At 42.9% G+C, this 25,711-nt stretch overlaps 1 protein-coding gene and 1 non-coding gene across 2 annotated transcripts; both read left to right on the forward strand.

The window, feature by feature from the left end:
* Positions 1-1,986: 1,986 nt before the first annotated feature.
* LOC132630312 (uncharacterized) lies at positions 1,987-2,880 on the forward strand. Its single transcript, XM_060345903.1, has one exon. The coding sequence runs from the start codon at positions 1,987-1,989 to the stop codon at positions 2,878-2,880; it is 894 nt and encodes a 297-aa protein (XP_060201886.1).
* A 13,837-nt stretch (positions 2,881-16,717) lies between these two features.
* On the forward strand, positions 16,718-16,824 carry LOC132634485 (small nucleolar RNA R71). Its single transcript, XR_009580204.1, has one exon. It is a non-coding gene; the product is annotated as a small nucleolar RNA R71 (small nucleolar RNA).
* Positions 16,825-25,711: the final 8,887 nt, after the last annotated feature.

The following is a 25,711-nucleotide window of genomic DNA, read 5'->3' on the forward strand; positions in this document are numbered from 1 at the left end:
TTGGCACCATAATACATTTCTTGCTTATCTAGTTCATCATCATTGTATTCAATTGTGTCCTCTTCATTTACAAAATATATATACACAAACTTACTGAATTGTATCCTCTTAATTTTACAAAACGAAAATGTTAAAGATGAAAAACTTTAGTTATTTATTTCCGATCTGTATATACCTACACGCTATCTCACATTCAGTTCGTGCCTAATTCTTGTTCTTGGTCCACCTACGGAACTCAAATTCGAGATTTCACCTAATTGTTTAAGTCGTTATAAAGGAACATCTATTTATTTTAGGTTTGTAAGCTGCAATTTATGCTTGTTCAAGGTAATGGCCAAAGGCATGTCAACTGATTGAAAAGGAAATTTAACTTTCAAGATTCAAATTTTATAAGTATGTGTTCAGTATACTTAAGTATAAGATCGATTAAAAAAAAAAAGTGCCGATGACTTTTGACCTGCTTGCCTCACAAACTTCATGTTCAAAGCAAGTTTTGACTTTTCACCTTAAAGATTTAGTCATGGGGCAAAAAACGAAGTTAAACGTGCAAGATCATTCATTTCCAAGATCATCGAGTGTAATTTTTTGAAGCAGTGATTGTAAATTACTACGTAGCCCACACGGTCTAGGAAATGCTCAAAAGCCCCATGTCTTTTTTGGTCGGGTCAACCCAACCGGTAATTTTCGAAAAGTTTTTCTGAATTGGAAGAGAAAGAACAAAACACCTACATACTCATATTGGGCTAAATTCGTACACCACAGCTGAACCAATACCGGTAAGCCACTTGGCTTAAACAATAAGTCAAGGATGAGTCAGCACTTAGTGTCACCGGAAGGAATTTCATTTTGCCGGAGGTACCTCTTGGTCCAGCAGGTTGTTGGAATAGCTCCAGAGGAGAGCTCAACGGGCTGTCATTACGGGTTGGGTTGAACGTTATCTTCTGATCTGGTGTTATTAGGGCTTAATGCTCCTCTTTATTGCTTATTATTATTACTCAATTAATGTTCATTATGGGCAGGGGCATAATACATGGAATATGTGTCCCTAGCTCTTAGTATAAATAGGGATTGTCATTCCCATTGTAAACACACGAAATTCAAGAGAATACATAACTCCCATATATGCGCTTGCTCCATTTTAAAGTGCTTTTCTATTTTGCTGAGTTATCTGTCACAAGCTTGGCCGGAGGAATTAGCACCGGGTTTAATCGAGGCTCAGACTCTCCTAACCTTGCTTTGCTTTATTTCATTTCAGTCTAATTTATTTGCATACTTTACTGGCCATTTTGATCCACGTGTCCTTGGCCACGAACACAAATTCAACTGAATCGTTTTCTAGGGAAACAGTTTGGCACCCATCGTAAGGCCAGGACAGTTGTGGTTGTCACTGTGACTATCGTTTGTCTTACTAACTTTTCTTGAGTTTCGTGTTTTCCTAAGTATTCATTTCAGGTATGACAGGAGCTAACGAAAACACGAATACTGGAAATAATTCAGACAACGTTCCGCTGGGTCCGGACGACGTACCCCTCCAAGTACCATTGGATGGTTTACATCCTCAACATCCAAATGGGGATGCAACAGGAAAGGAGCAAGATCGTGGTACCACCGGGGACGACATTCCTACAGACGAGACTAGCACTGAGGCGATGCAGGGAGAATTTGAGCGCCTCCGAGACTTCATTACACAGTTCCAGAAGGAACGTATGCTTTTGTCTGCTGTACCGGACGAGTGGGCAGCTGAAGCTTTCACCAAGGAATTCAACCCCTTAAGTTCGGATGCTTCCCCGAAAGCTCAAAAAGAACCTCCTAGAGTTCCAGGCTACTACCTGGGAGGACGTGCACAACATATATGAGTCAAAGATCCTGGTCGAGGATGACTTACTGGAGGTTTCCTCTGTAAATCACCCTGCCAAGAGGGACAAAGGCTTCGAGCCAGATCAAAATTTGTCAAAGAATCATTTCCAACCATACCCACCTCCGTAAATGACCAGTGGTGGGTCAGGCTACCGATTGTTGAAAACACCACATGTGAATAAGAAGGAGAACCCTAGGAAGAGCGATCGCGGGCTGCAGCCTAAAAATAATCCATCTGGTACCGCTCCGAAGGGGATAGAGTATCCTAAGCTCACAGATTACAACTTCACCATCAGTAGAGCTCAAATGGTATTTGTACTAAGGTCCCATCCATCATCACGTCCTCCCAGACCATTGCAGTCGGATCCCAGTACTCGAGATCAAATGATTTGGTGGGAGTTTTATGGGACCCTAGGGCACAAAACCATTGATTGCAGACATCTCCGGGAGGAAGTGGCTAACATACTCGCCAAGGGTCATCTTCCGGAATATCTCAGTAAAAGGGCGAAAAATAACTATGGTAGAGTCAGACCAGACGAAGAGAAAGGTGCACCCGGCGCTCCACCGCATGTCAGTAACATGATTTTTGGCAGATTCATGATTGCTAGGACCAGCTTCACAGCTTCCAGGAAGATAAAGATCTCGATAACATGGGAGAAAATAACTCGGGACTTCCTAGAGGAGGATTTGATTACTTTCTCTGACAAGAAAGCAACGGGCATTAATTTACCACACAATGACGCCTTGGTTATCACTGTATTTATTGGTTGCTGTCGGGTAAGGCGTGTGATGGTTGAGCAGGAGAGCTCAGCTAATATTCTCCGCTGGAAAGTAATAGAGGAGATGGGTCTACTAGAGAAAATCATACCGGCAGCAAGGACCCTTGCTAGCTTCAATATGTCTAGTGAACCTACCAAAGGCGAGATTGACTTACCAGTGGAAGCCGGAGAGGTCATCAAAGTAACAAAATTCCACGACGGTGATATGTTATATAAAGCAATCTTTGGGAGGGTGGCTCCATGACATAAAGGCTGTCCCTTCAACATTACATTTTCTTCTCAAATTTCCTACCCCGGAGGGAATCGGGCAAATCCGAGGGGAACAGCCGGCATCGAGAGAGATGATCACAATCGAGGAACCCGCAGAAGTTAAAAGTCCATCCACACCTTTCAATAGCAATTACAGGATTCGAAACCCACATTAGTTGCAGTCCAACATATTCTGTTAGAAAACGAGAATGATGTGGAACCGAAACAAGTTGATGATAGTTACGGAGTCCCAAGATACTTTCAGCCTCCTTACTACTCAAGTGCCACTGAGTCTACGGCTGAGGAGCTCGAACAAGTCGCCTTGCATCCGAATTAACCCGAACGAAATGTATACCTGGGCATGGGGCTGACCCCAGAGCTCAGGGAGGTAATACTTAATTATTTGAGAGATAACAATGACTGTTTTGCTTGGTCCAGTAGGATATGACAGGTATACCCTCAGACATGGCAACACACAAGCTCAGGATGGGCCTTAGTTTTCCATTCGTGCGCCAGGAGAAGCAGCCCATTGCTGAAATCCGAAACAGATTTGTCAAAGAAGAGGTATCTCATTTGTTAACATAGGATCTATTCGAGAAGTGTCATAAGTTCTTCTCATTGCTCAAAAAGAATAACAACTTCGAGTGGAACCCAGGGTGTCAGCAGGCGCTTCAAGATCTCAAGACATACCTATCTTCTCCTCCGCTCATGTCGAAGTCGAAAGACGGTGAGCTTTTATTGGTTTATCTGGTCATCTTCGAGGTAGCGGTAAGTGTTGTCATAGTATGAGAAGATCAAGGTACGAAATTTCCTATCTATTATGTAAGTCGAGTTATGTTTTGGGCCAAAACACGGTACCCTCTCCTGGAAAGACTGGCCTTCACTTTAGTAATGGCTTCACGAAAGCTTCAGCCATTGATACGCCCAAATTACACCTATTAATGGTGTAAAGTGGACGTTGTCAAATATAGTAACCCAAACAAGGTTGGGGTCGAATCCCATAAGGAATATGGAGAGAAAATGGTACTAATTGCATGCGATACTAGTCTTTAAAGACTTTAATCCTATTCCGAATAGTTTGAAAAGAGATTTGATTTGTATTAGCTATTTTGAAGTATTTGGAATTTGTTTGGATTGGGAAAACCAAAGTTGTGTCCCCGCGATGATTAGATGTTATACTATGAGTATCAATATGATATATTTCTAATGGGTCGGGGTTTTGTATGCACTTAATCTCTAATGCACTTTCTAATATTTTCCAATAGTTAGAAAGTATTTCTTTTCACGATTTTCCCAAATGCAGAAAAGTTGTAAATAAGATCGATTAAATATTGCAAGTAGAACTCATCTTATCCCTAAGCGAGTTCATTAAACGAGGGTTAGCGCCCCGAGTCCTTGTTATATTATTTCAAATCACACCCTAGTTCATCTTTCCAAATAAACTAGGGTTTGTGCATGAGCAAGTGTTTGCAACCACTAACGAACAATGAATGCGAGAAATAATAAAACACATCACAACCCATTATATATATATACAATGTTAGACACCCATCACATAGCACCCATCATTTGGGTCCACAACTTTGATTAAAGAAACTACTCACACATTATGGTCTCAAAAGTAGTAAGCAATAAATGAGACATAAAGCTTACAAAGTGTGATAAAGATGATGAAAAATGGAATCTTGTTGTCTTCACTAAGTTCCAAAAGGGGAGTATTCAATGCTCACCCACTAATGGAACTTTGTTCACGTGGTTAAAAATAAAATTGGCTGCTAAAAAAAACCTAAAATATTCTTTAAATAGGCTCCAAAAAATGCACAACAGCGACTGACAAAATTTCCCCCGATAGCAAGATCGACAGACCGTCGATTCCTCAGTCCTTTGTATCTTCAGCAATGTGATCCATTCGACGGTGTCGTCGACCAGTTTGACGCTCCGTCGAGTGTTCCGTCTTTCTCTCTTTTTGTTGACAGATCTTGATAGACGACACAAACGACGAAGCGTCGATCAGTTCGACGCTTCGTCGATGTCTCCGTCCTTTGTCGTCTTCAACTTTGTCTTCACTGGAAAATCGAGCTTATGGGCCAATTTTTCCTTTGTTCTTTGTTTTTGCTTTTGGGCCATCGTTTTCCTAAAACACAACAAAAACATATTAACAAGAACCAGACTTACTTGAAAACAACCAAAATTCATAGTAAAAAGGCGTCGAATGTGCCACAAATCTGCGGGACATCAACACCCCCAACTTAGGATCTTTGCTTGTCCTCAAGCAAGTCAGACAAAACAATAACAAAATAAAACTACAACTATGCTAAAAATAAAGTAAAGGTGACTACAATGGTGCTTGCTCATCACTACCGGCATGTGCATTTTTCAAATCAACTCCCTCTTTCCTCATTCCCAAACAGGGTTCTTTAAAAAAAAACTTATTAGAATTGACCATGACGCTTCAATCGATGGCATTACATTATTAGAAGCATTTATGCGTACGAGTATTCATCATTATGCCCTCACTTATATTAGAGAATGTCCCACACACAATTTTACAATAAGAATTGGGACAAGGATGGATGAGAATAGAAAGCACTCGCGCTCACAAAGAAGTTCATGATTTACAAGTGCAGATACCATATGCTTGCCTTTAATTTCAGTGCCTAACACTTTCGGATGGTTCAGTTGTGATCACTATAGGACTTGTTCTTGGGTTGTAATGTAGGCTCGGGGACGGGTAGGATACTCATTTGGGAATTAGTGACTCATCCTCCTCGACACTACAGATTGTGACCTTTCTTCTCATGCCCATTCTATTTATTCTTCAACTCATGACTAAGATGTGATTTTACTCTTACTAGAATTTACAAACTTTTTATGAGACAATATTATTATTATTATAAATCTCTCTCTCTCTCTCTCTCTCTCTCTCTCTCTCTCTATATATATATATATATATATATATATATATATATATATATATATATATATATATATATATATATATATTTGTAAACTTTTCTAAAATTTGATCCGCTATCACATCCAGTTCTCGACTATGCAACTCACACACCCCCAGCTTTAGGCTCTTGGCCTTTACTTCACACATATACCACCCCCAGCTTAGGCGATTTGCCTCTTTTCTCTAGTAGTGTCAAGGAGGGAATGGGTGCAAAGATTGAATGAATTCATGAAGTGGGGAAAAGGTTTGTTACGGCTAATAAAGAGAAAAAGTCAAAGGCTCAACGTGGGAACTAGTGATATTCATATAGAACGGGTTTTGGGCTTTTTAAGGTTGACGTGACTATTTAGAAGGAAAGCCTATGATCACTTCACAACCAACTATCCTAAGCCATATAGCACGACCTACCAGGAAAGTTCTAGATCCAGATATGCTAACAATGAACACAAGAAGTTCTCACACTCACAATGGTATAAGGATTTGAACACTCAATTCATACACACTCTAATATCTATGATGTCACAAAAAGAACCATATATGTCAATTCATTACAACTTAAGATACTCAATACACTTTCGGAGGGGTCAATTTCAAAATCAATCCATTTTCAAGTTCACAAATATCCTTTTTCATTCAAAATTCATGCCATAAGTTCAAAATGCAATAACCATGAAAGTCACAATTACTTTAAACAAGATTTAACACATATATACGCTACAAGGTACATCAGGTTACCCCACCCCCCAGCAAAAAAAGGATGCACTGTCCCCAATGCATCAAAAATCATACCATCACCCCATGGTGGGGGGGGGGGGGGGGGGCGACCTGAGATGCTCTAATCCTGCTGTTGCTGCTGAGATGTCTCCTCCGCAGCAGTGCGAATGGGAGCCCTCTCTACTGCCGGCTTAGTGGACTGAAGAGGTGGAGCTGACTGGCTCTGTGGCTGTAGGTCCTGAGGAGCTATCGTAATCGGCCTGACTGGTGCTGGAATAGCACTAGTGCTGGAAGATGCGCCGGTGAACCTCATGTCCAGGCGCGATCGCCGAATACCCTCCTGAAGCTCGGGGTCTTCATCCTCATTATCCTTCTCCCCATCCTCATTATCAGCCAATGTGACAGGCCTCTTTCTCTTATGACTTTCCCTAGGCTCATCCTTAGTCACCAAGTCAACTACTCTGATCAAATCTGAAATGCTGGCGACCGGTACAGGTGGTGTCGGGTCATCCACAATAACCTGCTCTCTTGTCCGAAGGGCCGTAATCTCAGCTCAGAGCTGGTCAAGCTCGATCTTCAAATCTCCCGAAGTACCACACTCACTCTTCTTCTCAATAGTGAGTATCCGCATCTCTAAACTGTCAAGTCGCGCATTTACCCTAGCGTGATGCCTTTCCATAGCCTCATGAAGAGGCTCCAACTCTGGTGCAATCTCTTTCCGGACAAACCTACCCAACTGCTGTAATATCCGGGTCACCTGCTGATCAGCACGCTTTGCCTTAATGGCAAACTCTCTGAAGTTGGCTCTGTTGAGGACAAAGAGATCCTCGGAAGCCGATGCTGCGGCTGACGGAGGAATAGAAGATGCAGATGGGACAGGAGGCCGAGGTGGGGCCTCCGAAAAAGGGGTAGCATCAGCTACAGATGGTGTGGAGGCCTCTATTGTGGACAGTCCTTCCGTGCCTATATCAATTGTGCCCTGTGGTACTGAATCCATAACATGCTCAGTCTGCTCACCCATGAGATCTAACAATGAAGTACTAGTGGCCTGAGATGTACGGAGGGTCTCATCCCTACTCCGTGTGATGTCGCACACCATTGTTGCGGGGAGAGTAGCTGCAAATGTATCAATGTGCCTCACCTGGGCCAACCTACACCACTGCGTGATAATGCACGGGAATATCAAGGCTGTCGCCTCCTCTGGTACGCGTGCCCGAATGGCTCTACTGATCAGATCACCCAAGTTCATTGGGTACCTAGATAGCATGGCAGCCACAACCACTGCTCTATCCGGCGTGACTATGTTATCTGCTCCCGTGGGCAGAACCCGATATATGACGAAATTCCACCAAATTTAGCTTCCAAGCTGATATCCGCCTTATGGATTTTGGCAGCCAAGTGTCTCACCCATGGGCCTGGTCCGCCGACCCTCTAGCCATCAACGTCGCAAACCATTCCCTTACAGATTGCTCAGCCCTTCTTTCAAACTTATCATCATATTCCACTGTGGTTGGTGCCACGAAGTCATCACCAAAATAAAACCTGTTTATTGTGCGGGCTGAGATGTCAACATGGACACCCCGAACATACACTGTGTCTAATGGAGGGGCGATTTTCAAAGATCTCTTGTTCTTGTGTCGCTGCTCGAGCATCACTCTATAGGTAGCATAGAATTCCCGAACCATGGTCGGGCAATAATCCCCTGGGGGCTGTGTGAATGCCTCAAGATGATAGTGCTGGATGAGATCAATAATCCGAGGGTAGCTCTCTAAGCCGCTCATACTGATTTGTTCTTCTTCTTGAATATTTCTCCTCGGATTACCCCCACTGACTGTAGTGGCCCCTTTTATATAGTACTTTCGGCACCCCTCATAGGGGAATCAGATTGCAGCTATCTCCATCTTTTGCAGCCGCAGCCGCTCTTGTTCCTCATCTGAATTTCGCTCAGGAGCGGCTGTTTGCTCTGTTGCTGCATCGCTAAAATCAGCGGATGTGGAGGATGAAGTCCCCTCTGCAGACTGAGAGGAGAGTAAGGTGGGTGATTCCTCTTGGGGAGTGGTGGTCTGTGCCCTCAGTCTAGTCGTTGGGACCACCGCTTGACGTTCAGAGTCGGAGGGCTCATCCCTAAGAGTAAGGGTTGTTTGTCCCCGACCTCGGCCTTTTTTGGGACCACCACCCCGCTTGACTGGATTCTTCGGAGGCATATCTGAGAAAAGAACACCCTTCGTTGTTAAGAAAACCATAGAAATATAGCAGAACCAGACAAAAGTGCAAAACATGCGATAATGTTAAAGCTGCCAGCGGTCTGTCGACTTGCTACAAGAGTCGTCGAACAGATCGACGGAGAGTCGAAGTGTTCGTCGAATTGATCGACGAGCCGTTGATCTCTTGTTAGCCACTGGAATTTTTGACTGAAAGACGGTGGGAAAGACGTCCCGTCGATTGATTTGACGGGCCGTCTATCTCACAGTCGATGTTGTTTTGGTTAAGACTTCTGAGAGGGCTCATTCGTCGTTGAGTAGGACGGTCCGTCGATTGAATCGACGGGCCGTCGAACTGAGCGTCGAATGATTTCGCAGGCTAATACAAACAGATTCCATACACTTCTTTGGTCGTGGTGCAAATCGTCACGTAGTTTGGGGTTACTCAGACTTCACCCCACATTGGCTTGGGTTAGACTAGGGAAAACAATTGGCGGGCAAAACAACTCTATGGTTGGAATTCCCTCCAAGCCATCGTGACACACAACGCCACACTTTGGCATTTTATCAAACAGGTGGCGGGCAAAACAACAACGATCTCATGAATGAGGTGTGTTTGTCGTAATGCCCTCCGATTCGGCTAAAGATCAATGACCCAACATCCAAAAACAAACCACCCCCAGCAAAACAATGAGCATCCCAGGCGAAATAATAGAAAAAACATGGAGCAATTGGAAGGCAAGCAAAAATAATCAAAACAAGCCATGGAATGCAAAAATCATCAAAACAAGGGAGCACACAATCCACGAATTCACATACCTTAAAATGGAAAGAATATGATTTCATCCCTTAAGGAAGGAAAAACACTCGAAGAATCACTACTAGGGTAACACACACAGAGAAGGACAGAGTTATAGGGCAGGAGGGGAGTGGTGGTTGTGGGGTGGTGAATAAAGGGGGAACGGTTATGGTAGAAGGGGAGGTGGAGAGAGAGAGAGATAAATGTAAATGAAAATAAATGGGAGATAGAGGAGACGACGTGGGTATAAGACCACTTATCTGAGCCGACGCGTCAAAAAGACGGAGCGCGATTGGTTCGACGCTCCGTCGAGTGAAACCCCCCCCCCCCCCCCCCCCTTTTTCTTTTTATATATATGAGGCCAAAGTCATAGATGGACCCCTGAACTTGTCCTGATTTTTCATTTAGACCCCCGAACTGAGGGTCGTACCATATGAACCCTTCAAGATAACTGTTAATGTGTCATTTAAACACAAAATAAATATGCAATAACACACAAATGGTGCGTGTAATTCACACGCAAAAATAACAAATAAGACGGAGCCACGTGGATTTTAGCTTTAAAAAATAAAAATAAAAGGATTTTACAAAAAAAAAAAAAAGTAAAAACAAAAATAGTCATCTTCTTCAGCTCCCCCCCCCCCCCCCCCCCCCGCGCGCCCGACCCCTCTCCTCTTCTTCAGCCCTCCACCGGCCCTCTCCTTCCTCTTTTTTTCTTCTTGCTCCACTAGCCATCCAGATCATGTCTCCGAAGAGATCTTGCGTGATTTTCTTTCAATTAGACCAAGAAAAGGAAAAAATATTGAGTGGATTTCTCATGTATTTTTTTCCTTATTTATTCCACCGTTGGTGTTTTCTTCCACCTCTCTTCACTCCTGCATAATCCCCAGAAAAAATCACTGTAACGAAATGCAAAAAAAAAAAAGGAATGAGCATAGTTTTGGAAGAGGCAATAGAAGTGATATCACAGAGCATAGGAATTACCAATTTATATTGATTTTTTTGGTCCATTAATGGAGAAATCATGGACCATTATTTATTCCGGCGGTGCTTCTAGAAGAGTGGTTAACGACAACTACATTTGTACCGGAGCTCCGGTGACCCGACCCAAAATCCGATGATGGATCCGATTTCGGAACCTTTTTCTGCCCTCGCTTAATGATTTTATTCAACATTTTATTCAAAAAAAAAAAAACCTAAGTTATTAGCATATCAAACATTAAAAACAACAACATAATCTCCTCCTTCTGTTGAGATTAGCAATAATTACGATTTACGAGCACTTGATTTTTTTTCAAAATGTGCTAATTTTTGTAATTTTTTGTGAAATGTGAATCTAGTGAGAGAATTGTAGAGAGAGGAGAAAATGAACGGCGATCGGATGGAAAAGGATTTTCCGGCAATCAAAGGGAGAAAATAGAGGGAGAGAAATGTAAATAAGAGAGAATTTAAGAGAGATATTGAAAAAATGGAAAAGTAGCAGTAAGAGATAAAGTGGTGAAAGTTGGGATAATTTAAAATGGAGGGGCTAATTTGGAAAATAATTTTTCTTCTTTCAATTTGATTCCTTTATTTTTCTTATTTATTTTATTTAATTAATAAAAATATCATCTAAAGTTTACTTTTTATTAGTTAAATGTTTTTCTGTTGACACTTGTCAACTGGGATCCACATCAATAGCATTTGAAATGCTTCTCACGCTCCTTAAAAAAAGTGGGCAACACGCACAGTGACATGTGTCTATATGGCACAGTAAACGCCTTCTTGGAGGGTTCAGATGGTACGCTGCTCAGTTGAGGGGTCTAAATGAAAAATATGGACAAGTTTGAGGGACTATCTATGACTTAAGCCTATATATGAAAAAGAGAGAAGAACGCCCGTCGAACTGACCGTCGATCAGTTCGACGGAGCGTTAAACCTGTCGTCGAATTTTCATTATTTCCAGTGACGAATCTTTCAGATGGTCCACTTCGACGGTGCATTCGAAGTCTCGTCGATCAGATCGACGTTCCGTCGAATGTGTCGTGTAATTGCTTTCCTGGCAATTTCTGGGTTCAACACTTAGGTTCCTCAGCACATCAACAAACATCAAAACAACACAACAACAAAAATCAACGAAATGAAAAAAAACGTATTGCGAAAATGACCATGGGTTGCCTCCCAAGAAGCGCCCAATTTAATGTCGCGGCACGACGTAATACCACTTTTGGTGTTAAGGTCCGGTGCCATTTTTCAACTGGTGAGCATCAACAATCTTGTCCCCATCAACCATCCAATGGTAGGGCTTTACCTGATGGCCATTCACCCTGAAAGTACGCGTCCCATCGTCGGACTTTAACTCCATTGACCCATTGGGTGACACACTCACCAAAGTAAAAGGGCCGGACCACTTGAATTTAAACTTGCCCGGAAAGAGCTTCAACCTTGAATTAAACAGCAACACCGAATCACCTGGTTGAAAATCTCTCTTCAGAAGTTTGACATCATGATAGTGCTTCATCCTTTCTTTATACAAACTCGCACTCTCATAGGCATGATACCGAAACTCATCCATTTCATTCATTTGAAACAGCCGCAGCTTGGTTGCTCCGTCCCAATTCATTTTCAATTTTTTTAATGCCCACAAAGCTTTGTGTTCAAGTTCAACAGGTAGATTGCAAGCTTTACCGAACAACAACCGATAAGGAGAAGTACCAATGGGTGTCTTGAATGCTGTTCTATAAGCCCAAAGAGGATCATCAAGCTTAGATGACCAATCAGTTCTGTTTGAATTAATCGTCTTGGCTAAGATGCTCTTTATCTCCCAATTGGAGACTTCGACTTGCCCACTAGTTTGGGGGTGGTAAGGAGTTGCCACCCTATGCTGCACTCCATATTTCTCCAAAAGATTAGCGAATTGCTTGTTGCAAAAGTGAGTGCCACCATCGCTAATGATTGCCCTTAGAGTGCCAAACCTTGTGAATATGTTTCTTTTGAGAAATTTGGTGACACTCTTGCCATCATTGTTAGGCAATGCTACAACTTCAACCCACTTGGACACATAGTCAACCGCAACAAGGATGTATCACATACCACGAGAACTCACAACTGGGCCCATAAAGTCAATGCCCCACACATCAAATAGCTCAACCTCCATGACAAAATTCATTGATATTTTATGCTTCCTCCCAATTGACCCTTGGCGTTGACATTGGTCACAAGATTTCACCATCAAATTTGCATCATGATAAAGGGTGGGCTAATAATAGCCACATTCAAGCACTTTAGCTACTGTGCGGTTCCCGCTGTGATGACCCCCCCACGGGAGAGTCATGCCAAGCTTTTAAGATTTCCATGGCCTCGAATTCGGCCACACATCGCCGAATGATGTTGTCAGCACAAGTTCGGAATAAATAGGGCTCATCCCAATAGTATTGACGACTATCTCTAAAAAATTTCTTCTTTTGATAAGCCTTGATGTCGTCGGGGATAAGACCCGTTACCAAGAACTTGGCGATATCTGCATACCAAGGGGCAACCTCACAAGATACAACCAAGAGCCTCTTATCGGGGAAAACATCATTTAACTCAAGATTTCCACTCGGTCTCCCAGCTTCCTCAAGTCTAGATAGATGATCCGCAACTTGGTTTTCACAACCTTTTCGATCTTTGACCTCAAAGTCAAACTCTTGCAACAACAATACCCAACGAATCAACCGTGGCTTTGCATCTTTCTTTGTCATCAAATATCTCAAGGCCGCATGATCCATATGAACAACCACTTTGGATCCAAGTAGATAGGCTCAGAACTTCTCAAACGCGTAGACAATGGCTAGAAGCTCTTGCTCGGTGACGGTATAATTCATTTGAGCTCCATTGAGGGTCTTGCTAGCATAATAAATTGGGTGCATGTTTTTGTTGTGCCTTTGCCCAAGCACCGTACCAATAGCAAATCCGCTCGCATCACACATGAGTTCAAATGGCATTGACCAGTCCGGAGATACAATAATTGGAGTAGTGGTGAGCATTTCCTTCAACTCATTAAATTCCTTAAGGCACTTCTCATCAAATGCAAACTTAGCTTCTTTTTCAAGAAGCTTACACATCGGGTTGACGAGCTTGAAGAAATCTTTGATGAACCGCCGATAGAAGCCAGCATGTCCCAAGAAGCTACGAACCCTTCTGACAGAGATTGGTGGAGGGAGCTTGGCTATAACATCAACGTTTGCTCGGTCTACCTCAATACCCTTCTCAGAAATCCTATGGCCAAGGACAATCCTTTCCTTCACCATGAAATGACATTTCTCCCAATTAAGTATAAGGTTGGTTTCTTCACATCGCTTTAATACCTTACCGAGATTGGAAAGACATTCGTCAAAAGAGTCACCAACAACAGAAAAGTCATCCATGAAGACTTCCAGGAAATCTTCCACCATATCCGAGAAAATAGACATCATACACCGTTGGAAAGTAGCCGGGGCATTGCACAAGTCAAAAGGCATGCGGCTGAAAGCAAAAGTGCCACAAGGACAAGTAAAAGTGGTTTTCTCCTGGTCCTTTAATGCAATGTTAATTTGGTTGTACCCCGAATAGCCATCCAAAAAGAAATAATAAGCTCTTTCAGCTAGCCGATCAAGCATTTGATCAATAAAAGGCATAGGGAAGTGGTCTTTACAAGTCGCGGTATTGAGCTTTCGATAGTCCATACACACTCTCCATCCGGTAACTGTCCTTGTAGGAATCAACTCATTCTTGGAATTAAGGACAACAGTGATGCTCTCTTCTTTGGCACACATTGCACCAGACTAACCCATGGACTATTTGCAATTGGGTATACAACACCCGCATCCAACCATTTTATTATCTCCTTCTTGACCACTTCTTGCATAGGAGGGTTTAGCCTTCTTTGAAGCTCTACACTTGATGAACTATCCTCCTCAAGTTCGATTCTATTTTCACAAATACTGGAGGGAATCCCCCTAATATCCGCAATAGTCCACCCAATAGATCTTCGATAAGCCCGCAACACTTCAAGCACCTTTTGAGTTTGTTCCTCATTTAACAAAGATGAGAGAATAACCGGTAAAGTATTATCTGGGCCAAGAAAAGCATACTTCAAATGAGAGGGAAATAGCTTGAGCTCAAGTTTTGGAGGCTCAATAATCGAAGGCTTATCCGGAGGAGTGGTTCTTTTATCAAGATCAAGAGATAACTTCTTCGGCTCATAAGAGTACGAACCCCGGCCAATAAGAGAATTAACCGTTTCAATATACCCCTTCATGTCATCCGCCTCGAAGTTCACCAAAATAGCCGAAAGTGTTTCGTCAAAGTGCTTCTCCTCTAACTTATGATCCACCACTTCGTCTACCACATCGAAAGAATCAATGACCGAAATGCTCTCATAAGCTCTAGGCAATTTTAACCCCTTGCTAGCTTGGAAAGTTACCTCTTCATCATTTACCCGAAATTTTATTTCATTCTTTTCCGAGTCCATTAGAGCTCTCCCGGTGGCAAAAAATGGCCTTCCCAAGATAATTGGGCTTCTTTGTCAACCGCACAATCAAGGATGACAAAATCTGCCGGCAATAAGAATTCCCCCACTTTAACACGGATGTCATCAACAACCCCTACCGGTCTTTTGATGGTTCTATTGGCCATTTGGAGACGCATGCTCGTTGGTCTAGGTGTTACCAAACCGGCTTGCTTGTAGATGGCTAGTGGCATCAAATTAATACTAGACCCATTGTCACATAAAGCACGAGCAAAATCATGATGACTGATAGTGCAAGGGATAGTGAAATCCCCAGGATCTCCCTTCTTCTTGACCTTTGATGACGAAATAATAGCGCTCACACGGTGGGTGACTCTCACCGTATCATGCTTGATTGGTCTTTTCTTCGTCAACAAATCTTTCAAGTATTTAGCGAATCCCGGCATTTCTTGGAATGCATCAAGAAATGGGATATTCATTGACAACCCTTTCAATTGGTCATAGAAGCGTTGGCACTTGGCATCCTCCGTTATTTTCATCAATCTTTGTGGGAACGGGGGAGGAGATTCATATGTTTGAGTCAAGGGTTTAATTGCTCCCGTGACCTTGCTCTTTTGGGTGCTACCACCGGTAGCTTTTTCAACGCTTGGCTCCTCGTCACCCTTGAGAACAATAGGGTGTGCCTCATTCTCTTTGTCAACAATAATAGGCACTTCAATTGGTGCCTCCAGTTCTTCTTCAATTTCTTCCTCAATAACCTCATCAACAATCGGCTCGACAATGATAGGTTCAACCACTCTCTGATTCACCGCATTAAGGATCTTTCCACTTCTAGTAGAAATAGCTTTGCATGAGGCAATGTGATCACCTCCACTACCCCTTGGGTTAGAAATTGTGTCGCTAAGAAGGCCCCCTCTTTTTGGTGGATGTTGCTCACGAGAAAGATCTCGCATTTGTGACTCAAGTTTTTGAATCGAAGCGGTGTGAGAGCCTACCACTTCGGTCAAATTTTCCATTTTCTTGTCACTCTTATGTTGGTTGTCCAATATCTTTTCAAGCATAGATTCCATTCGAGAGGTCCCTTGATCATTGGAAGGACCCTCTCGCCAATTTTGAGAGTTAGAAGAACGGCCCTTTGGTGGAACATAGGCATTGGAATTCCGATTACCATAATTGTTGTTGTTGTAATCCCTCCTGTCCGAACCACCATATTCATTTCGGCCATATTGATTGCTTTGTTGTCGGGGTCTCCATTGCTTTTGATAACCCTTTTGAAATTTATCGATATAATTAGCATTCTCACGTTGTGGCTGCCCCTCTAGATAAGTTTCCTCCGAGAGTTGGTACATTCCGGGAGCATGAGATGGCATCTCTTCGACAACATTCACACTTTTAGTTTCTTTCTCCGTAAGCCTCTTTGACAGCAGATCCACGGTGGTTTGCAATTGATCGAAAGCATGATCTCGCTCATGATTTTCTTTGGCCACCGCGGCAACAGAAGGACTACCATACGACAAGATTTCAATATCACTTGAGTGCCAAGCTTGATTGTGGGTGGTGAGCTTATCGAGCAACCTGGTGATGCTAACAAATGATTTGTCCATGAAGCATCCCCCAGCTGCAGTGTTGACAGCAATTTGATTCATTATATCTAACCCCTTGTAGAACTTCTCGGTGAGAATAGCATCCGGAAATCCATAAGTTGGAGATTGAGCTAGATACTACTTGAAACGCTCCCATGCCGAATATAATTGTTCCCCCGGAAGTTGTTTGAACTCAAAGATCTTATCCCGAAGTTTAGCCTTTTTGCTTGGTGGGAACCACTTCTTCAAAAATGTGTTGGCTAACTCGCTCCAGGTATGAATAGAATTGCTGGGGAGCTTTTCAAACCATTCCCTTGCTTGGCCAGCCAAGGAATATTTAAAGACCCGTAACTGAAGTGCATCAGCAGAAACAACACCTTGGGATTGTTGAGCACACACATGCAAGAAGTTCTTCAAATGTCGGAGTGGAAAATCCTCCGAAGAATTTCGAAATAACCTTCAAGTTTCAGCAGCTGATAGATAGAGCTATCAATTTTGAAAGTAGCATTTCCAGTCCTAGGAGGAACCACAGCAGAAGCATAATCAGCTTCATTGATGAATTCCGCAAACATATTCTCATCCTCATCCTCTTCTGGTGCAGGTGGGTTCACTTGGAGTCCACCTTGGTTTCCTTGATTCTGATTCTGTCTTCCTGCCATGTTCACCTGGTTCACCACAACAGCAAACAAGGTGTGATGGAATAGAAAAAGTTTTAAAGAAGAGTACACAACAATCAGTAATTTCAAAACCGTATTCCCCGGCAACGGCGCTAAAATTTGATATGCTCAAATTATACCTATTAATAGCGTAAAGCGGACGTTGTCAAATATAGTAACCCAAACAAGGTTGGGGTCGAATCCCACAGGGAATATGGAGAGAAAAGGCTACTAATTGCATGCGATACTAGTCTTTAAAGGCTTTAATCCTATTCTGAATAGTTTGAAAAGAGATTTGGTTTGTATTAGCTATTTTGAAGTATTTGGAATTTGGGGAAAATACATAAAAACACCCCCAACGTATAGCCAGATTAATTATGACGCACCCAACCTTTGCGGGCGACCTATTACCCCCTCCCCCCCCCCCCCCCCCCTCCCGGTCTTAATATTTCAGTATTTTAGTACCATTTTCGACTGACGTGGCAAAATAAATAAATTATGGCGAGTGAATTGAAAAAAATGAAATGTTGCAACTCAGATGCTTAAAATTGAGAAAGAAGACATTGAAGACACCTTCCCTCCCTCTCTTCCACATTTCAATTGTTAAATGCAATTTATTTTTCTCTTTCTTCTTCTTTCTCCTTTTTCTCTTTCTTCTTCTTTCTCCTCAACCACCGCCGCCGCTGCCATACCGCCGCCGCATCGCCACCTCCTCCTCCGCAGCAGCAGCAGCAACAGAAGGTACAAAAAATATTAAAAATGGGTTGAAGAAAATGGTTAAAAATATTTTGGTGTTTGATTTTCCTTCAAATGAATGTGTGTGTTAATGGAGGAAGAAAATGGGTTGAATGTGTGTGTCTTAATGGAGGAAGAAAATGGGTTTTAATGGAGGAATAAAATGGGTTGAAGAAAATGGGTTGAATGTTTCTTGAAAATAAGCTCTTTATGATCGATGATTAAATTGAATGTGTGTGTTAATGGAGGAAGAAAATGAGTTGAATGTGTGTGTGTTAATGGAGGAAGAAAATGGGTTGAAGAAAATGGGTTGAATGTGTGTTGTTAATAGAGGAAGAAAATGGGTTGAATGTGTGTGTGTGTGTGTTAATGGAGGAAGAAAATGGGTTCAATGTGTGTGTGCTAATGGAGGAAGAAAATGGATTGGTGGCTTTCTTGAAATGAAGAAGAAGAAGAAGAAGGGTTTAGTGATGAAGAAGAAGAGTTTAGTGATGAAGAACACAAAATTAATGGTTTAATAGTTAATTAGAGGTTAATTAGTGTAAATATAATTAAAAAAAGATAAATCAAATGAAAAAAAAAAAAAGGAAAAGTGGCAGTGACGTGGCAGCAGCGTGGCACCAATGTGGCAGAGAGTGTGCAACACTCTCCACTGTGCAACTGAGCTTCAATTTTTTTTTGCCACATCAGTCAGAAAATAGTACTAAAATACTGAAAAATTAAGACTGGGGGGGGAGGGTAATAGGTCGCCCGCAAAGGTTGGGTGCGTCATAATTAATCTGGCTATACGTTGGGGGGGGGGGGGGGGGTTTATGTATTTTCCCTTGGAATTTGTTTGGATTGGGAGAACCAAAGTTGTGTCCCGGCGATGATTAGATGTTATGTTATGGGTATTAATATGATATATTTCTAATGGGTGGGGGTTTTGTATGCACTTAATCTCTAATGCACTTTCTAACATTTTCCAATAGTTAGAAAGTTTTTCTTTTCATGATTTTCCCAAATGCAGAAAAGTTGTAAATAAGATCCGATTAAATATGCCAAGTAGAACTCATCTTATCCCTAAGCGAGTTTATTAAACGAGGATTAGCGCCCCGAGTCCTTGTTATATTATTTCAAATCACACCCTAGTTCATCTTTCCAAATAAACTAGAGTTTGTGCATGAGCAAGTGTTTGCAACCACTAACGAACAATGAATGCGAGAAATAATAAAACACATCACAACCCATTATATATATATACAATGTTAGACACCCATCACATAGCACCCATCATTTGGGTCCACAACTTTGATTAAAGAAACTACTCACACATTATGGTCTCAAAAGTAGTAAGCAATAAATGAGACATAAAGCTTACAAAGTGTGATAAAGATGATGAAAAATGGAATCTTGTTGTCTTCACGAAGTTCCAAAAGGGGAGTATTCAATGCTCACCCACCAATGGAACTTTGTTCACGTGGTTAAAAATAAAATTGGCTGCTAAAAAAACCTAAAATATTCTTTAAATTGGCTCCAAAAAATGCACAACAGCGACTGGCAAAATTGCCCCCGATAGCAAGATCGACGGACCGTCGATTCCTCCGTCCTTTGTATCTTCAGCAATGTGATCCATTCGACGGTGCCGTCGACCAGTTTGACGCTCCGTCGAGTGTTCCGTCTTTCTCTCTTTTTGTTGACAGATCTTGATTGACGACACAAACGATGAAGCGTCGATCAGTTTGACGCTTCGTCGATGTCTCCGTCCTTTTTCATCTTCAACTTTGTCATCACTGGAAAATCGAGCTTATCGACGCTTCGAAGGACGGTCCGTCGGCTGATCAACGGAACGTCGATTCTTCATTTCTGGCCAATTTTTCCCTTATTCTTTGTTTTTGCTTTTGGGCTATTGTTTTCCTAAAACACAACAAAAACATATTAACAAGAACTAGACTTACTTGAAAACAACCAAAATTCATAGTAAAAAGGTGTCGAATGTGCCACAAATCCGCGGCACATCAACACTCCCAACTTAGGATCTTTGCTTGTCCTCAAGCAAGTCAGACAAAACAACCACAAAATAAAACTACAACTATGCTAAAAATAAAGTAAAGGTGACTACAATGGTGCTTGCTCATCACTACCGGCATGTGTATTTTTCAAATCAACTCCCTATTTCCTCATTCCCAAACAGAGTTCTTTCAAAAAATAAACTTATTAGAATTGACCATGACGCTTCAATCGATGATATCACATTATTAGAAGCATTTATGCGTGCGAGTATTCATCATTATGCCCTCACTTATATTAGAGAATGTCCCACGCACAATTTTACAATAAGAATTGGGACAAGGATGGATGAGAATAGAAAGCACTCGCGCTCACAAAGAAGTTCATGATTTACAAGTGCAGATACCATATGGTTGCCTTTAATTTCAGTACCTAACACTTTCGGATGGTTCAGTTATGATCACTATAGGACTTGTTCTTGGGTTGTAATGTAGGGTCGGAGACGGGTAGGATACTCATTTGGGAATTAGTGACTCATCCTCCTCGACACTACAGATTGTGACCTTTCTTCTCATGCCCATTCTATTTATTCTTCAACTCATGACTAAGATGTGATTTTACTCTTACTAGAATTTACAAACTTTTTATGAGACAATATTATTATTATTATTATAAATCTATATATATATTTGTAAACTTTTCTCAAATTTGATCCGCTATCACATCCAGTTCTCGACTATGCAACTCACACACCCCCAGCTTTAGGCTCTTGGCCTTTACTTCACACATATACCACCCCCAGCTTAGGCGATTTGCCTCTTTTCTCTAGTAGTGTCAAGGAGGGAACGAGTACAAAGATGGAATGAATTCATGAAGTGGGGAAAAGGTTTGTTACGGCTAATAAAGAGAAAAAGTCAAAGGCTCAACGTGGGAACTAGTGATATTCATATAGAACGGGTTTTGGGCTTTTTAAGGTTGACGTGACTATTTAGAAGGAAAGCCTATGATCACTTCACAACCAACTATCCTAAGCAATATAGCATGACCTACCAGGAAAGTTCTAGATCCACATATGCTAACAATGAACACAAGAAGTTCTCACACTCACAATGGCATAAGGATTTGAACACTCAATTCATACACACTCTAATATCTATGATGTCACAAAAAGAACCATACATGTCAATTCATTACAACTTAAGATACTCAATACACTTTCGGAGGGGTCAATTGCAAAATCAATCCATTTTCAAGTTCACAAATATCCTTTTTCATTCAAAATTCATGCCATAAGTTCAAAATGCAACAACCATGAAAGTCACTACTTTAAACAAGATTTAACACATATATACGCTACAAGGTACATCAGGTTACCCCACCCCCCAGCAAAAAGAGGATGCATTGTCCCCAATGCATCAAAAATCATACCATCACCCCATGGTGGAGGGGCCGACCTGAGATGCTCTAATCCTGCTGTTGCTGCTGAGATGTCTCCTCCGCAACAGTGCGAATGGGATCCCTCTCTACTGCTGGATCAGTGGACTGAAGAGGTGGAGCTGACTGGATCTGTGGCTGTAAGTCCTGAGGAGCTATCGTAATCGGCCTGACTGGTGCTGGAATAGCACTAGTGCTGGAAGATGCGCTGGTGAACCTCGTGTCCAGGCGCGATCGCCGAATACCCTCCTGAAGCTCGGGGTCTTTATCCTCGTTATCCTCCTCCTCATCGTCATCATCAGCCAATGTGACAGGCCTCTTTCTCTTGCGACTTTCCCTAGGCTCATCCTCAGTCACCAAGTCAACTACTCTGATAAAATCTGAAATGCAAGCGACCGGTGCAGGTGGTGTCGGGTCATCCACAATAACCTGCTCTCTTGTCCGAAGGGCCGTAATCTCAGCTCGGAGCTGGTCAAGCTCGGTCTGCTCACCCATGAGATCTAGCAATGAAGTACTGGTGGCCTGAGATGTACGGAGGGTCTCATCCCTACTCCGTGTGATGTCGCACACCTTTGTTGCGGGGAGAATAGCTGCAAATGTATCAATGTGCCTCACCTGGGCCAACCTACACAACTGCGTGATAAGGCACGGGAATATCAAGACTGTCGCCTCCTGTGGTACGCGTGCCCGAATGGCTCTACTGATCAGATCACCCAATTTCATTGGGTACCTAGATAGCATGGCAGCCACAACCACTGCTCTCTCCGGCGTGACTATGTTATATGCTCCCGTGGGCAGAACCCGATATATGACAAAATTCCACCAAAATTTAGCTTCCAAGCTGATATCCGCCTTATGGATTTTGGCAGCCAAGTGTCTCACCCATGGGGCCTGGTCCGCCGACCCTCTAGCCATCACCGTCGCAAACCATTCCCTTACAGATTGCTCAGCCCTTCTTTCAAACTTATTATCATATTCCACTGTGGTTGGTGCCACGAAGTCATCACCAAAATAAAACCTGTTGATTGTGCGGGCTGAGATGTCAACATTGACACCCCGAACATACACTGTGTCTAATGGAGGGGCGGATTTCAAAGCTCTCTTGTTCTTGTGCCGCTGCTCGAGAATCACTCTGTAGTTAGCATAGAATCCCGAACCATGGTCGGGTAATAATCCCCCGGAGGCTGTGTGAATGCCTCAAGATGATAGTGCTAGATGAGATCAGTAATCAGAGGGTAGCTCTCTAAGCCGCTCATACTGATTTGTTCTTCTTCTTGAATATTTCTCCTCGGATTACCCTCGCTGACTGTAGTGGCCCCTTTTATATAGTACTTTCGGCACCCCTCATAGGGGAATCAGATTGCAGCTATCTCCATCTTTTGCAGCCGCAGCCGCTCGTGTTCCTCATCTGAATTTCGCTCAGGAGCGGCTGGTTGCTCTGTTGCTGCATCGCTAAAATCAGCGGATGTGGAGGATGAAGTCCCCTCTGCAGACTGAGAGGAGAGTAAGATGGGTGATTCCGCTTGGGGAGTGGTGGTCTGTGCCCTCAGTCTAGTCGTTCGGACCACCGCTTGACGTTTAGAGTCGGAGGGTTCATCCCTAAGAGTAAGGGTTGTTTGTCCCCGACCTCGGCCTTTTTTGGGACCACCGCCCAGCTTGACTGGATGTTTCGGAGGCATACCTGAGAAAAGAACACCCTTCGTTGTTAAGACAACCATAGAAATATAACAGAACCAGACAAAAGTGCAAAACATGCGATAATGTTAAAGCTGCCAGCGGTCCGTCGACTTGCTACAAGAGTCGTCAAACAGATCGATGGAGCGTCGAAGTGTTCATCGAAATGATCGACGGGCCGTCGATCTCATCGTTGATCTCTTGTTAGCCACTGGAATTTTAGACTGAAAGACGGTGGAAAAGACGCCCCGTCGATTGATTCGACGGGCCGTCGATCTCACCGTCGATGTTGTTTTGGTTAAGACATCTGGGAGGGCTCATTCGTTGTTGAGTAGGACGGTCCGTCGATTGAATTGGCAGGTCGTCGAACTGAGCGTCGAATGATTTCGCAGGCTAATACGAACAGATTCCACACACTTCTTTGGTCGTGGTGCAAATCGTCACGTAGTTTGGGGTTACTCAGACTTCACCCCACATTGGCTTGGGTTAGACTAGGGAAAACAATTGGCGGGCAAAACAACTCTATGGTTGGAATGCCCTCCAAGCCATTGTGACACACAACGCCACACTTTGGCATTTCATCAAACAGGTAGCGGGCAAAACAACAACAATCTCATAAATGAGGTGTGTTTGTCGTAATGCCCTCCGACTCGGCTAAAGATCAATGACCCAACATCCAAAAACAAGCCACCCCCAGCAAAAAAATGAGCATCCCAGGCGAAATAATAGAAAAAACATGGAGCAATTGGAAGACAAGCAAAAATAATCAAAACAAGCCATGGAATGCAAAAATCATCAAAACAAGGGAGCACACAATCGACGAATTCACATACCTTAAAACGAAAAGAATATGATTTCAACCCTTAAGGAAGGAAAAACACCCGAAGACTCACTACTAGGGTGACACACACACAGAGGGACAGAGTAATAGGGCAGGAGGGGAGTGGTGGTTGTGGGGTGGTGAAGAAAGGGGGAACGGTTATGGTAGAGGGGGAGGTGGAGAGAGAGAGAGAGAGAAACGTAAATGAAAATAATGGGTGATAAAGGAGACGACGTGGGTATAAGACCACTTATCTTAACCAACGCGTCAAAAGGACGGAGCGCGATTGGTTCGACGTTCCGTCTAGTGAAACCCCCGCCCCCTTTTCTTCTTTTTATATATATGAAAAAGAGAGAAGAACGCCCGTCGAACTGAACGTCGATCAGTTCGACGGAGCGTCAAACCTGTCGTCGAATTTCAATTATATCCAGTGATGAATCTTTCAGATGGTCCACTTCGACGGTGCATTCGACGTCTCGGCGGTCAGATCGACGTTCCGTCGAATGTGTCGTGTAACTGCTTTCCTGGCAATTTCTGGGTTCAACACTTAGGTTCCTCAACACATCAACAAACATCAAAACAACACAACAACAAAAATCAACGAAATGAAAAAAACATATTGCGAAAAAGACCATGGGTTGCCTCCCAAGAAGCGCACAATTTAACGTTGCGACACGACGTAATACTACTTTTGCTGTTAAGGTCCGGTGCCATGTTTCAACCGGTGAGCATTAACAATCTTGTCTCCATCAACCATCCAATGGTAGTGCTTTACCCGATGGTCGTTCACCCTGAAAGTACGCGTCCCATCGTCGGACTTTAACTCCGTCGACCCATTGGGTGACACACTCACCAAAGTAAAAGGGCTGGACTACTTGAATTTCAACTTTCCCAGAAAGAGCTTTAACCTTGAATTGAACAGCAACACCGAATCACCCGGTTGAAAATCTCTCTTCAGAAGTTTGACATCATGATAGTGGGGGATGGACATCAACCGGGTGAGGAGCTGCATCCGGTGATCTCCCCTTGGCTGTTCATAAAGTGGGGGATGGACATAGTCGGACCGTTGCTAGCAGGACCTGGTTAGGTGCGTTTTGTACTGATGGTAACCGACTATTTTTCAAAATGGGTCGAGGTAGCAGCATACAAGAAGGTTCAAGAAAAGAATATGATCGACTTCATTTGGCAGCACATAATTTGTCAGTTCGGCATCCCAAAGGAGATAACTTGTGATAATGCTCCAAAATTCATTGGGTCCAAGGATACAACGTTCCTCGAGGATTTGAACATCAAACGCATAAACTCAGCTCTGTATCACCTCAATGGGAATTATCATGCGAAATCAACAAACAAGACTTTCATCCGGAATTTGAAGAAGAAGTTGGAGGATACCAAGGGAGCTTGGGCGTCAAAACTCCCGGAGGTTCTTTGGGCATATAGAACAACGGCAAAATCCCACACTGGTGAGACTCCGTTCTCCCTAGTATATGTGGCTGAGGCATTGATTCTGATAGAATTTGGTACTCCCAGACTATGGTACGATCGGGCACAAGAGCAACCCAATAAGGAAGCAATGCTGGGGAATTGGATTTACTAGAAGAACATTGAGATTTGGCATATGGTCGGAAGATCGCCCAAAAGCAGGAGATGGAACATAATTACAACCGTTGAGCTAACCTCCGACACTTTAAAGTAGGGAATTTAGTACTTCGTAAGGTGATGCATAATACTCGAGATTCCAATATCGGAAAGCTCGAGCAAAATTAGAAAGGTCCTACAAGGTAACCAGCATTGC

The sequence above is a fragment of the Lycium barbarum genome, chromosome 3, assembly GCF_019175385.1.
Source record: "Lycium barbarum isolate Lr01 chromosome 3, ASM1917538v2, whole genome shotgun sequence".
NCBI lineage: Eukaryota > Viridiplantae > Streptophyta > Magnoliopsida > Solanales > Solanaceae > Lycium > Lycium barbarum.

What these genes read in the sequence shown, in the direction of transcription:
- LOC132630312 (XM_060345903.1), top strand. Translation starts at nt 1,987, where the DNA reads ATGACCAGTGGTGGGTCAGGCTACCGATTGTTGAAAACACCACATGTG.